The following is a 12,194-nucleotide window of genomic DNA, read 5'->3' as shown; positions in this document are numbered from 1 at the left end:
CTGTCAGAGCGGGTGCTCTGAGCCTCGCTGCTGTGGTGAATAAGGAGAGGGGAAATAAAGCTGTAAACCCCCGGTGTTTGTGCCCTTCTCTGTTACAAAGGGATCTGCCTTCTGTGCTTCTGTATCGGGTGTGAGTTTGAGTGTTTTCATGGAATCCCAGCCTGGTTTGGGTTAGAAGGGACCTTAAATCTCATCCAGCTCCAACCCCCTGCCCCGGGCAGGGACACCTTCCACTAGAGCAGGTTGCTCCAAGCCCCTGTGTCCAACCTGCCCTTGAACACTGCCAGGGATGGGGCAGCCACAGCTTCTCTGGGCACCCTGTGCCAGCACCTCAGCACCCTCCCAGGGAAGAGCTTCCTTCTAATACTGCATCTAAATCTGTCTGGTTTTGCTAAGAATGAACCCATAAAGTACTTTCACACGTGAGCTCCAAGTTAAACGTCTTTAAACATTGACAAAAGCAGAGAAAAAAGAAATCCTACATCTTTACAGCGTTAAACGTGACTGAGTGTAAGGAGGGGCCTTTGCCCATGAGCAGCCATTCCCCCTGTGGTCTCACCCTCCTTAACTGTGTCTCACCCATTCCTTCCTGCCCCTTCTCTCCCTTTGGCTTCTTTCTTTTACTGCGGAGTTTTTTGGCTGCTTATTTCCCTCAAGTCTGACTTTGTGGGCAGGTTACCAAAGGTTTGCTCTCAATGCCCAGTGTTTCAAATGCTCCTGTGTGTGTCGGTGGTTAAGACCTTGACCGAGACCCACAGTGTTGCTTTTTAGGAAGGTTTTAGCAGTGAATTCTCAGCCACTTCGTGTCAACTGGTTGTTGTATTTGTGTTCTAGCCACTGAGTATCACCTTGGCCTGCTGAAGGCGAAGCTTGCAAAATACAGAGCTCAGCTGCTAGAACCCTCCAAATCCTCAGCTGCTAAAGGAGAAGGCTTCGATGTGATGAAATCTGGAGATGCCCGAGTGGCACTGATCGGTTTTCCTTCCGTGGGTAAGGTCAGTGAGTGCCTGCAGGTTCCCAGTTTGGGTTAGTGGTGTCTAAAGCAGATATCCATCAGCTCTTCAACTCTCACCTTCTTGCCATGAGTTAACAGGAGGTTGTTGTATGCTGAGAGCTGAAGGTTAGAGCTAGGGAAAACCCTCCTTCTTCTTGTGCTCTGTGGCAGCAGCGTGAAGCTTGGTCTTGCCCAGCCACAGCACTGCAGAGAAAATAGGTGGGAGCGTGGGATTTATCATGGAATCCCAGAACGGTTTGGGTTGGAAAGGACCTTAAGATCATCCAACCCCCTGCCATGGGCAGGGACACCTTCCACTAGACCATGTCACCCAAGGCTCTGTCCAACCTGGCCTTAAACACTGCCAGGGATGGGGCAGCCACAGCTTCTCTGGGCACCCTGTGCCAGCGCCTCAGCACCCTCACAGGGAAGAACTTCTTCCTTATCTCTAACCTGCACTTCCCCTGTTTCAGTTTAAACCTATCACCCCTTGTCCTGTCACTACAGTCCCTGATGATTTACCCTCATTCAGGAAAGCACTGTTTGTCCCATCGCCGCTTTAGTCCCTGTGCCTGGAACAGCAAAACCCAGCTCCTAAGAGCGGAGGAACCCTTTGGTGTTCCTTGTTCTGCTGAACATCTACTTGTGCTTTCGATGGTGTCTCTCTAGTGATGCTCATCTCTTGCCTTTCAGTCCACGTTTTTGAGTTTAATGACCTCAACCGCCAGCGAAGCTGCATCTTACGAGTTCACAACCCTGACGTGTATCCCAGGAGTCATAGAAGTGAGTAGGATTCTCCTCCTTTTGCCATAGCAGTAGTAGCAAGAAACCCAGACACATAGATGACTCTGTTTGCACCAGTTATGCTTGTGCTGCCACTAAGAAGCAGTGATAGCCAAAGGTCTCTGCTGACTTCTGCTTTCAACTCTAGGATGTCTTGAGTGCTTGCAGGTCTTGTGCAACCTGCAGTGCTGATTTAGCACTTCCATTGCTCCATAACTCCTCAGGATTGACTGTCTGAGTGGGGTTTCATCTGCTGCTGTTTGACTGACCAGAGCAACACGACAATTCTCAGCTGAATTTTTAATACCCACTATTGGCAGCATTGACCAGATGGCTGGAAACCTTGACAGATTTGTTTTTAATGAAGCTTTAAAAGAGGCAATCTGTACTGTGATCAATTTAGGAAGGAAAATACAACTCCTCCTGTCCTTGAGGAGTTTTATTAGCGGTGGCCTAAGCATCCATCAGCAAAGCAAATGGTAAAGGGCATCAAACTGAAAAGTGTTCAAGAGTAATGACAAAATCGGGGTCAGAATTGAAAGCAGAGTTAAATAATGAAAGCAACTGTATTGGTGTGAACCCAAACACAAATATTGTGACACATCCAAATGCAGTTGCTAAGAGGGCTTTGCTGCAGTAACAGCGTGGAAGCTGATGCCCCCACAGATCTGATGATGAATGAAAGTCTCCCATTGCTTCCTGCTGCTGTAAGACCTGCAACACATCTGAGTAATTCTGAGTTGTCTCAGTAAGAGGTGGTGGCGCTTGCTTGTTACTGTGCTTCCTCGTTAGACCAAGAGAGTAAGGGGTCTCTCCCCTCTCCCTGGTGCTTTGTCCAGCTGCAGACGTGTTGCTTTAGGAGGTGAGGACCTAATGTACCACAGTACATGGTGTGTTGGACGCAGCTTCATAGGAAACACTCTGGAAGCTGCCTTGACAAGACAGAGCCATCAGCACTGTGCAGAGCTGTCCTGCTCTGTCAGGCTCATTCAGTTCCACCCTCTGTAGGCTTTGCACCATGTGTTTCAGGTTTTGGAAGCAGCTCAGGTGCCCTGCACAAGGCTTTCAACTTCCCACCCTTCTGTTTCCTTTCCAGTACAAAGGAGCCAATATTCAGCTGCTGGATTTGCCTGGAATCATCGAAGGAGCAGCACAAGGTTGGCTGATCTCTGTGGTCATGTCAAGCAGGGCTTTGCCCTCAGCAGTGTACCTGAGGTGTCTCAAACATGGGCAGGATTCCTGGGCCAATAGTTCCCGCGTTGGCTTTCCACATTTCAGGAGTCCTTGATCTTATGTGAGGCACGATTTTTATCCCTGAGCCCACGTATGGTTCTATATGTAGCAGAAAGCTGCTTTTCTGGAGGTGGGAGCCAAAGCAAGGCAGTCACTTCTCACCTTCTTGTGCGAGTGTTATCTTGCTCATCTGTTTTGTGGTGCAGAGGAAGTCTAAAGAAAGATGCTGGAGAGGCGGAGGGGGAAATTACAGCTAAACAGTAACCCCTTTTGACTCAGTTCTTCCCAGTCCTCCCATGACTCCTGATTCTGGGAGGGGGGTGTTGGCTTTATCCCTCTGTTTTGTCATTGTCCCTGTTGTCTGGTTGTGTCAGAAGATGCCTTAGGAAACTGCAGATAATCTCCTAATGGTCTCTTCTTGGAGGAGCATGGCTGGTTAATAAGGTCTCTCTCTTTTTGGACCACAAAATACATTGAACCCTTCTGCACAGGGGCCCTGGGCCCACATCTGGAGCTGCTGCCGTAGCATGTGTCTGGGGGTGGGTGTCCTGCTGTCAGAGATGTCATTTCCACCCGTGCAGCTGTACTCCAATAGCTCTGCACACTCTCAACCCTGTATCCTGTGGCAGAGGAGCAGCAGCAAAGAGTGTTTATTAGGGTTTGTGCTGGACATAACACAGTATGGATGGACCAGATACACTTGCTTGCGGCCACCCAGCAGCTGACTGCAGCCAGGGCAGCACTGTGGGATCTTTCTCCTTGCTTCCAAGCAGCAGGGCAGGGGTCCCTGTATGACATAGAACTCATAGCTGGTTTCTCTTGCTGATGTGGCCATCTCCTCTCCTCAGGGAAAGGCAGAGGTCGGCAGGTAATAGCTGTGGCCAGGACAGCAGATGTGGTTATTATGATGCTGGATGCCACGAAGGGTGAAGTGCAGAGGTGAGTGTGTGCTTCTGGGCTGTGGAGCTCTGGGGTGGTGGCCAGGTTCAGGGCTTCCTAGAGAACATGCCAAGTCCATCAGGTGTTGTGTCCCCAGCATGTTGGGGAACCAGTATTTAAGCTATTGAGTATGTACTGTGTTAGAAGTGTCCTAGCTAACTGGCTTGGGCTTCTCAGCTGAAGGGTTGTTCCCACAGGATGCCTGTTTGGAGACAGGGATGTCAACCTAGATTTCCACCATAGGCTCTGTCCTGTATTAGCCGTGGTTTCTAGGTTGTAGTGAAAGGCTTTATCAATGTGATAGTCAAAAAGGGAAGGGATGGGTGTCCCCTGGCCGTGCTCAGTCTCTAATGTGCAGTGTTCCTGCAGGGCCTTGCTGGAGAAAGAACTGGAGTCTGTAGGAATCCGGCTGAACAAAAGCAAACCAAATATCTACTTCAAGGTGAGGTTTCCTGGGCTGCTGCAAACACAGATGTGCCTGGCACCCTACTCAGAGCTGATGTCCCTGTGTGCTGCCCCTTGTGTTGGACAGACTGAAGGAGGGTTGTGGATTTTGCACTGTTCTGAAGCTGCTTTGTTGCCTCCCTGCAGCCGAAGAAGGGTGGAGGTATCTCCTTCAACTCAACTGTCACGTTGACTCAGTGCTCCGAGAAGCTGGTGCAGCTCATCCTCCATGAATATAGTATCCTTTCCTAACACAGGAGACCCATAAGCCAGCAGCAGCTCATGAATGCAGTGGTACCTGCTGTGGGACAGCCTTGCAGTGCCCTTGGTGCTTGCTGGGTTGACAGCCAGCTTTCCCAAGCAGGCTTTGCCTTCTGGCTCTCAGTGGTGTGTAGATATGTTGGGATTTGGGCCTTGACAGTGTTCACCTCAGAAATCTTCAACGCTGAGGTTCTCTTCAGAGAGGATTGTTCTCCTGATGAGTTCATTGATGTGATTGTAGGCAACAGGGTCTACATGCCGTGTCTCTACGTGAGTATCTCAGAAGCAGCCTGACTTCTGCCCGCACCATGCACCTCCAGCCTTTGCTGAAGGAAACGCTGGATCTTCCTGGTTCCTAAAGCTGGAATGATTTGGGATTTAAGTGTAAAACAGCTCCACAGGGAGCTTTTAATAAGCTTTCCATGCGTGGCTGTGCTCTGTGTGTTCCCTGTGCCCTCTTGTGGCTGCCTGCTGTGGAGCAGCATGAGAAGCTGCGTGTGCTGGTGCCATGGGGTTTGTTCCTACGGCACGGAGCCTTCCTGTGCTGCAAGCTCTGTGCTTGGGTTTTCCCTACTGGTCCCACGTACCAGAGGTCACTTAATGGCTCTGATAGCAACTGGGTCCATAGTGACATCAAAGATACTGGAGAACATGTTGCAAATCATCCCAAAGGATGAACTTTAAAAGGCCCAAACTTACATTTAGGCTTCTGAATTTTACCAGTTTGCTTTACCAAGAGCCTTGGCTTGTCCTGTGATTCACAGGATCTGGTTTCTGTTTCAGATGCTAGAACTGCCTTGTGATATACCTGCATGTACATGTCTTTCTTCCTTGCAGTATTGCTGAATTGACTTCCTAAAGGGTGTGTGGTTTCTTCTTTGACTTAGGTTTATAACAAGATTGACCAGATATCTATGGAGGAAGTGGATCGTCTTGCTCGGCGGCCCCACAGTGTTGTAATCAGGTAGGAGCCTATCGCACTGCCTCGTGTGCTGGTTTATTTCATACCCCTTTCTCCAGCTTCTCCCAAGGAAGGGCTGTTCCCAGGCTGCTTGGCTTCTCACACAGTCTAAGCTGGCTTAGAAGTGTGATATATCTGACTGGGGCTTTGCTGCTCCAAAGCTGCTCACCCTTCTGAAAGCCCTATTTATTTATTTCACCTTGTGCTTTTTCCTTTACTGGCCTCTTTAAAAGACTTTTCCCTTTGTCCCGTAACCCTTTAGAAAGATGTTTCACCTTGTTCTTGTGGATCTCTTAAATCACAACAGCAATAAACATGGAGATGTTGCTGGTGTTTTGCAGCTGTGGCATGAAACTGAACTTGGATTACTTGCTGGAGAAGCTCTGGGAATACCTGGCACTTACTTGCATCTACACCAAGAAACGAGGACGTAAGTGACCATTAGCTGAACAGAAGGTTTGAAAGGCACAAAGGGTCACTGCTCATCCAAGGCAGACAGGCTGCTGGTGGGTGCCAGGCTGTCAGTGATCTCGTGTGTCTTGGAAATGCTGCAGTTTCACTCTCCCTAAGCAGCTTTCAGCTCCTGGCCAATGCTTTCTGTTCCACCTGATCCAGCCATGTGTGTATCCTGTTCTCTGTGCACTAAGAGCTGAGCTAAAATGGGAAGTTCAGGCTGGATGTAAGGAAGAAGTTCTTTACTGTGAGGGTGCTGAGGCACTGGAATGGGTTGCCCAAAGAAGTGGTAAATGCTCCATCCCTGGCAGTGTTCAAGGCCAGGTTGGACAGAGCCTTGGGTGACATGGTCTAGTGTGAGGTGCCCCTGCCCATGGCAGGGGGATGGAACTGGATGATCCTAAGGTCCTTTCCAACCCAAACCATTCTATAATTCTGTGATAATATAAGGAAATAAAGTGTGAAGTTCACAGCTTTCTTCCTTATTGTGGACACTGCTGAACTGTTCCACCTATCGCTACTTAGAACAGGTCTCTTGTGAGAGGTTGGGTGATTCCCATGCCAGGCTCCTGAGGCTCAGTTGTGCCTTTGATTCTCCTTTTGCCTTATAATTCATTTGTGCCTTCATCACTGGGAGAAGCTGCGTCTATAACTTCACAGAATCCCAGCCTGGTTTGGGCTGGAAGAGACCTTAAAGCTCATCCAGTTCCAACCCCTGCCACGGGCAGGGACACCTTCCACTAGAGCAAGTTGTTCCAAGCCCCTGTGTCCAACCTGGCCTTGAACACTGCCGGGGATGGGGCAGCCACAGCTTCTCTGGGCACCCTGTGCCAGCGCCTCAGCACCCTCACAGGGAAGAGCTTCTGCCTAATGTCTAATCTAAACCTCCTCTCTTGTTCCTGTTTGGTTGGGAGAAGCTGTACCTCTGAACTCGGGTGGATGTGGGGAGATGAAGGAACTTTCAGTGAGCTTCTTAAGCTATGAAATCTCAGGGATTTTGCAGAAAACAGCAGTAGTTTGGTTTTACTTGAGTGGGTGTGTTTTGACTTGGGTGGATTTGTTTTTCCTAAGCCAAGTATTAGGAATGGAGTTGGAACAGGTTTGGAGGAAGGTATTGGCCATGTGGCCTGGGCAGCTCTACTTGTGGGTATGGGGTGTCTACAGAACAGAATTGATGCTTTCAATACCCAGATACCTGTTTGTCTGGGAGCTGGCAAGTGTAACAGGAGGAGGAATTTGGGAGTAGTAATGTGAGGTTGTGTCAGCATATTAGAACACACTTGATGGTAATCACATCCTTTTTCTTCCTCCCTCTCCTGCTTCTCCACAGAGAGACCAGACTTTACAGATGCCATTATTCTACGGAAAGGGGCCTCTGTGGAGCATGTGGTAATTTCTCTGCATCTTTTATGTTTCCTTGTCTGTAGAAGGCATCTTCCTCTTGGAGTCTGCTATGATTTGTGCTTCATAAAGCTCAGGATGTGTCAGGGTCACTTGGGCTTCTCCTTTTGTTACCTTTACTGATTCCATCTGCCTCAGGTTGCTTTGCTAGCTGCTATGTAAGGCTAAAAAAGATAACTTAATGCAGTCCAGTGAAAAGCACATGGGAGCAGTGGAATGGGGCTTTATGTGGGCTGGTGATTCCTGTGTGTCTCTTCTGTATTCTTCCAAGTGCCATTAACTGGCTCCTAAAGTCACTGGTGTAATTTCTGCCATAGAGTTGAGTTCCTTTTGCTTCCTGGCTATTGAGCAAGTTGTTTGTCAAGGCAAAGTAGTGTCACTGAAGTGCCTCACACACTGTCTGTCTGTCTTGCAGTGCCATCGGATCCACAGGTCGTTAGCCAGCCAGTTCAAATATGCCTTGGTGTGGGTAAGTGCTTAACAGCAAATGACATCCATGTCCTGTGGTGTCTCTGGTCTTCTCCTACCTAACCCTTCTCCCCTTTTTGCTTTGAAGGGGACAAGCACAAAATACAGCCCTCAAAGGGTGGGCTTAACCCATATGATGGAGCACGAAGATGTCATTCAGATCGTAAAGAAGTAACTCGTTGCTGGTGCCTGGCCTCGTCTGTAATCACTACAATTGGAACTGACCACATAAAAGCAAAAGAAAACAAACAAAAAAAGAAATTAACAAAAAAAAAGAAAAAGAAAAAGGAAAGGGGAGACGTGTTCCAGCCAGGAAAGCTTCTGTGAAGCTCCTTCTCTTGGAGAAAGGCAAAAGCTGAGGCTACTCTACTGTACGTGCAGGTGGGGATGGGGAAGATGAGGTTCCATCAGGTGAAGTGTTGTGTCCTAGAAGAAGTGGCTCTTATTTTTAGGAGACAGTTCCCACAGGTAGTGATGTCCTGCTCCTAGTAGGGACAGGGTTTGCACATGGATCCATGTGTTAACCTGCATGTGGCTTGTGTAACCAGTGGGTTTGTGAGAACAAACCTGGCCCTGTGCTTTGGGACAGGGAAGCCAGGGCTGAGGGAACATTGCTGATGCTTTGCTGCTTATCCATTCACTTAAATTAAGCATTGATCTGAAAGAGAAATGAAGTTCTCCCTCCTCTGCTCACTGGAATCATTGTCTCTGCAGCTTTCACCGCTGAGACTTTGGTCTCTGCATCTGAGACAACCCCTGGTAAAAATTTATCATGGTCCCACCTCAGTTAACATGAAGCCATGGCACTCTGTGCCTCTCCTTAGCTCTGCAGTAGGGTTTGTAGGACACCCTGTTCCAGCTGGTGCTGAGAGAGATGAGGAATGGGACTTTGCTAATGAATGATTAACCTGGCCAAACTGCAGCAGGGTACGATCAAAGAGCCATTGTCTGCAGTGAGGAGGCTCTTGTGGCATATTGCTCATCGAGGAGCTCCTTTGCTCTTGTGTCCTTTGCTCATCCTGCCCATTAGGCCTCAAGAGTCTTGCTGGGGATCTCCTCCTTTCTCAGTCATGCCCCTCAATTCCAGTAACAGCTCTCTGAGCTCCAAGTACCACCCCATGCATGGGTTTCACCCCAGCCCTGTAACCATTGTTGCTTGTCTGGCTATTTTTCATCAGAAATCTGGGATTTTTCTAATCATGCTTTTTTCCTTCAATACTGATGCTAAACAATTGAGAGTGCCTGATAGAGAACAGCTCTTTCCTTCTGGGATCAAGAGTTGCCAATAGCTTTTATTTTCTTTCATGGAAAAAAAGGGGTTCGGTGTGATGTGGATCCTTAACTGTGAGGACAGGTCTGATGGCAAACTTGTCTGAGCAGGGCTCCTTCCCTCTCCTTTGTGCTCCTCCCCACCCTCACACACTGATTGAGCAGAAATGGAAGGATTATTTTATTTGAGGAAATAAAAGTTGCTATTTCATGTGAACTGTGGGTGTCTGCCTGCAGTGGGCAGGTGGTTTGGAGTGTTTTCTAACTCTCTGCTTTGCCTTTGGCCACCTGAGGAATCCTGGATGAGGTTGTAGCAGGGAATGGATTGTGAAGCAGCTGCAAGAGGGCTCTGAGGCTGGAGGGCACTTGCGGAGGAGTGGTGGGAGATAAATAGGTATTACACACAATGCCCAAGCTAAGAAGGTGACTTTGAACTCTGTGAGTTCCCTTCCCTGCTCCTGGCTTTGTTCACAGCTGGGGTGCAAGGACAAATCCAGGCCACGGAGGCAGCAAGTGGAGAATGAGCTCCAAATTAGCCGCATCCCGCCTGAGCTGGCTGTGGAAAGCAGGAGCTGCTCCGTGTCAATCAGGTGGATGCTGTTCCAGTGCATTAACTTGCCCTTTACATTTCCCATCAAGGTTGCACAGAGTTACCCACACAAAGACTTCTTTTGGCTTCATTTTGTCCCCGGGTTTCTGACTTTTCACTCCAAGCCCTGGCACATCAGTGGGCAGCGAGAACCTCTGAGGGCTCCATCCTTAGGCCACGTAGTGCGTGGTGCTGGGAAGATACTTGGTGCTTGTGTGAGGCTGAAATGCTCAGTATTACCTGCTAGAATGTGTCCTTGGTTGGTGCCTGCTGTGTTTGGGTGTCAAAATGACTAATCCAGTGTGCCATCATTAAAAACCCTCTGTCTAATTACTTTTCCTTTAGGAAATTGGGCGTTTTATCCTGTTAGAGATGAACTCCTGCTAGATGATTAAATTTGGAATGGGGATGAAGTAAAAATAGTGAAGGCAGAAGAAGCTAACTTCTTTTTTTAGTGAGAGTAGCTTCTTGCAAGCCAGTTTATGGCTGTATTTGAAGACACATTTAATTGCAGCCTTCACTTTTCCAGACGGCTTCCCTAATTGTTCTGCACTAACGTTAAAAGCTGCCAACATTGCAGTCGGGTGCAGGTTTGCCTGGTAGTCTCTCTGAATCCTGAGAAAGCAAGATCCAAAGGGCAGGGAGGGGGAATCTCTGCAGCATTAGGATTGTTCTGGAGCCTCCTGAGGGTTATGGAATTTGGCCAGACCCTTCTTTAGGTTTGCGGGATGCTCAGAGCATCCTCACTGCGTGTGTTTGGGGAAAGGCAGGTTCTGGTGGGAGGATGAGGGGTGGTTGAAAAGAATAGAATGGTTTGTGTTGAAGGGACCTTAAAGCTCCTCCAGTTCCAACCCCTGCCACGGGCAGGGACACCTTCCACTAGAGCAGGTTGCTCCAAGCCCCTGTGTCCAACCTGGCCTTGAACACTCCCAGGGATGGGCCAGCCACAGCTTCTCTGGGCACCCTGTGCCAGCGCCTCAGCACTCTCACAGGGAAGAACTTCCTTATATCCAACCTAAATATCCCTGTTTAAGTTTGCCTCCAAGGAGCAGCATCCACCTTTTCCCTGCAGTAGGAGGGCAGGCTGGGCTGGGTGATGCTCAGAGCAATGTGCTCTTGTGTTCTGCTCTCCCATACTGCAGCCTCCCGCCATTCCTCTGCTCTTTAAGCCATCTCCTCTTTCCTTAGTGCCATACCCTGCTCCCTGCATGGATCCTGCCCTATCCCTGGAGCACACCCTGCATCACCACTGGGCATCACTCCAGCTGGGAAGCGGGATGAATCGGCTTTGATACAGCCCATCAGCCACCCTCCATCTACAGTGGAATCAGCGCCGGCCCGAGGCGTGCTTTGTTTCAGACGCCTGTTCCAGGCAATCGAGCAGGTTGGATTGGCTGAACGCTCCCTTTTAGAGCATAATTTAGTCAGGAATCGCTTTGCAAGGTAATAAAAAGAGCCTCTGCCTCCAAATCCATTCATTTAATTCAATGAGAGGCAGTTACTGCAGTGGGCTCGCCTCGGCCCCATCACGCTGCCATCCTCAAGTGCTGCTCAGGGCTGTAGATAAGAGTCACGCTCCGCAGTGACAGCTTAATTGTTTCAAATGCTGACAAGGGTCACCCCGAGCAGCCATCGGGAGGCTGCCGAGGGGAGGATTTATGGCTGGCAAATAGGTTTGAATTCCTCTGGTTGCAGCCTGCTAAATGATGAACCTGCCCCGTGGGGATTGGGGCTATTGATTGTAATTTGCAGTTAAGGCCTTGCTTTCTGAGGAATCAGCATAATAAATACCCACTGCATTCCAGCAGGGACGTGTCTGCGTGGAGGAGGAGGAGGAAGCCTGCAGCAGGATGCTCGTGCTGGGTTTGGAGAAGGAGAAAGGGCTCCCTCACAGCTGGAAAATGGTTTCTAGTTTGGTGTGATGCAGGAAGCTGGTGTCAGAGCGGGGAGGATGGAGCTTTGAGGCACTCGGATGCATTATGAAGGCAGGTAGAGATGCCCTGCTCACCCCAGTGGTATTGTTGGGATGATGGGTGTCTAGATCCCTTCTCCAGCCCTCCTTTGGAGAGGGATCCGAGTGGGGGGGGTGTGTGTGTGTCCATCCCTGCGTCCCTGTGATTCCTCCTCTTAAACTTGCATTGTTTTGTGGCCATTCACCAGCTGTTCACATCTGGGCTCGGTGACAGAGGTGGCACAGACCTACATCCCAGTGGGAAGGGGGCTTTGGGACTGTCACTGGGCGAAGGGAGGGATGGAGGGACCAGAGCTGCTGCCTCCCCACCGCTCCCCAGCCCTGCAGGGGGAAGATCAGCTCCTGTCCCTGCGCTCAGGAGTGGAGATGAGCATAATAGCGCTCATCAAATATGCATTGGGCAGCAGCGCCCGCAGCTGCCTGCAGC

General features: G+C 49.5%; 1 protein-coding gene across 1 annotated transcript; it reads left to right on the top strand.

Annotated features, from left to right (window-relative positions):
• Positions 1 to 834: 834 nt before the first annotated feature.
• On the top strand, positions 835 to 8,184 carry DRG2 (developmentally regulated GTP binding protein 2; the record flags this gene model as incomplete). Its single annotated transcript, XM_010018595.1, has 12 exons — positions 835 to 995; positions 1,688 to 1,777; positions 2,874 to 2,934; positions 3,859 to 3,949; positions 4,319 to 4,391; positions 4,541 to 4,631; positions 4,827 to 4,924; positions 5,542 to 5,618; positions 5,957 to 6,045; positions 7,399 to 7,457; positions 7,885 to 7,938; positions 8,026 to 8,184. Coding segments are annotated over 12 exons (1,031 nt in total), but the record flags the coding sequence as incomplete, so codon positions are not given.
• Positions 8,185 to 12,194: the final 4,010 nt, after the last annotated feature.

Source organism: Nestor notabilis, unplaced genomic scaffold (assembly GCF_000696875.1).
Source record: "Nestor notabilis isolate BGI_N333 unplaced genomic scaffold, ASM69687v1 scaffold11007, whole genome shotgun sequence".
In the NCBI taxonomy this organism is placed as follows: Eukaryota; Metazoa; Chordata; class Aves; order Psittaciformes; family Psittacidae; genus Nestor; species Nestor notabilis.
Note: the sequence above shows the minus strand (reverse complement) of the source record. Positions and strands in the feature narration are given on the sequence as shown.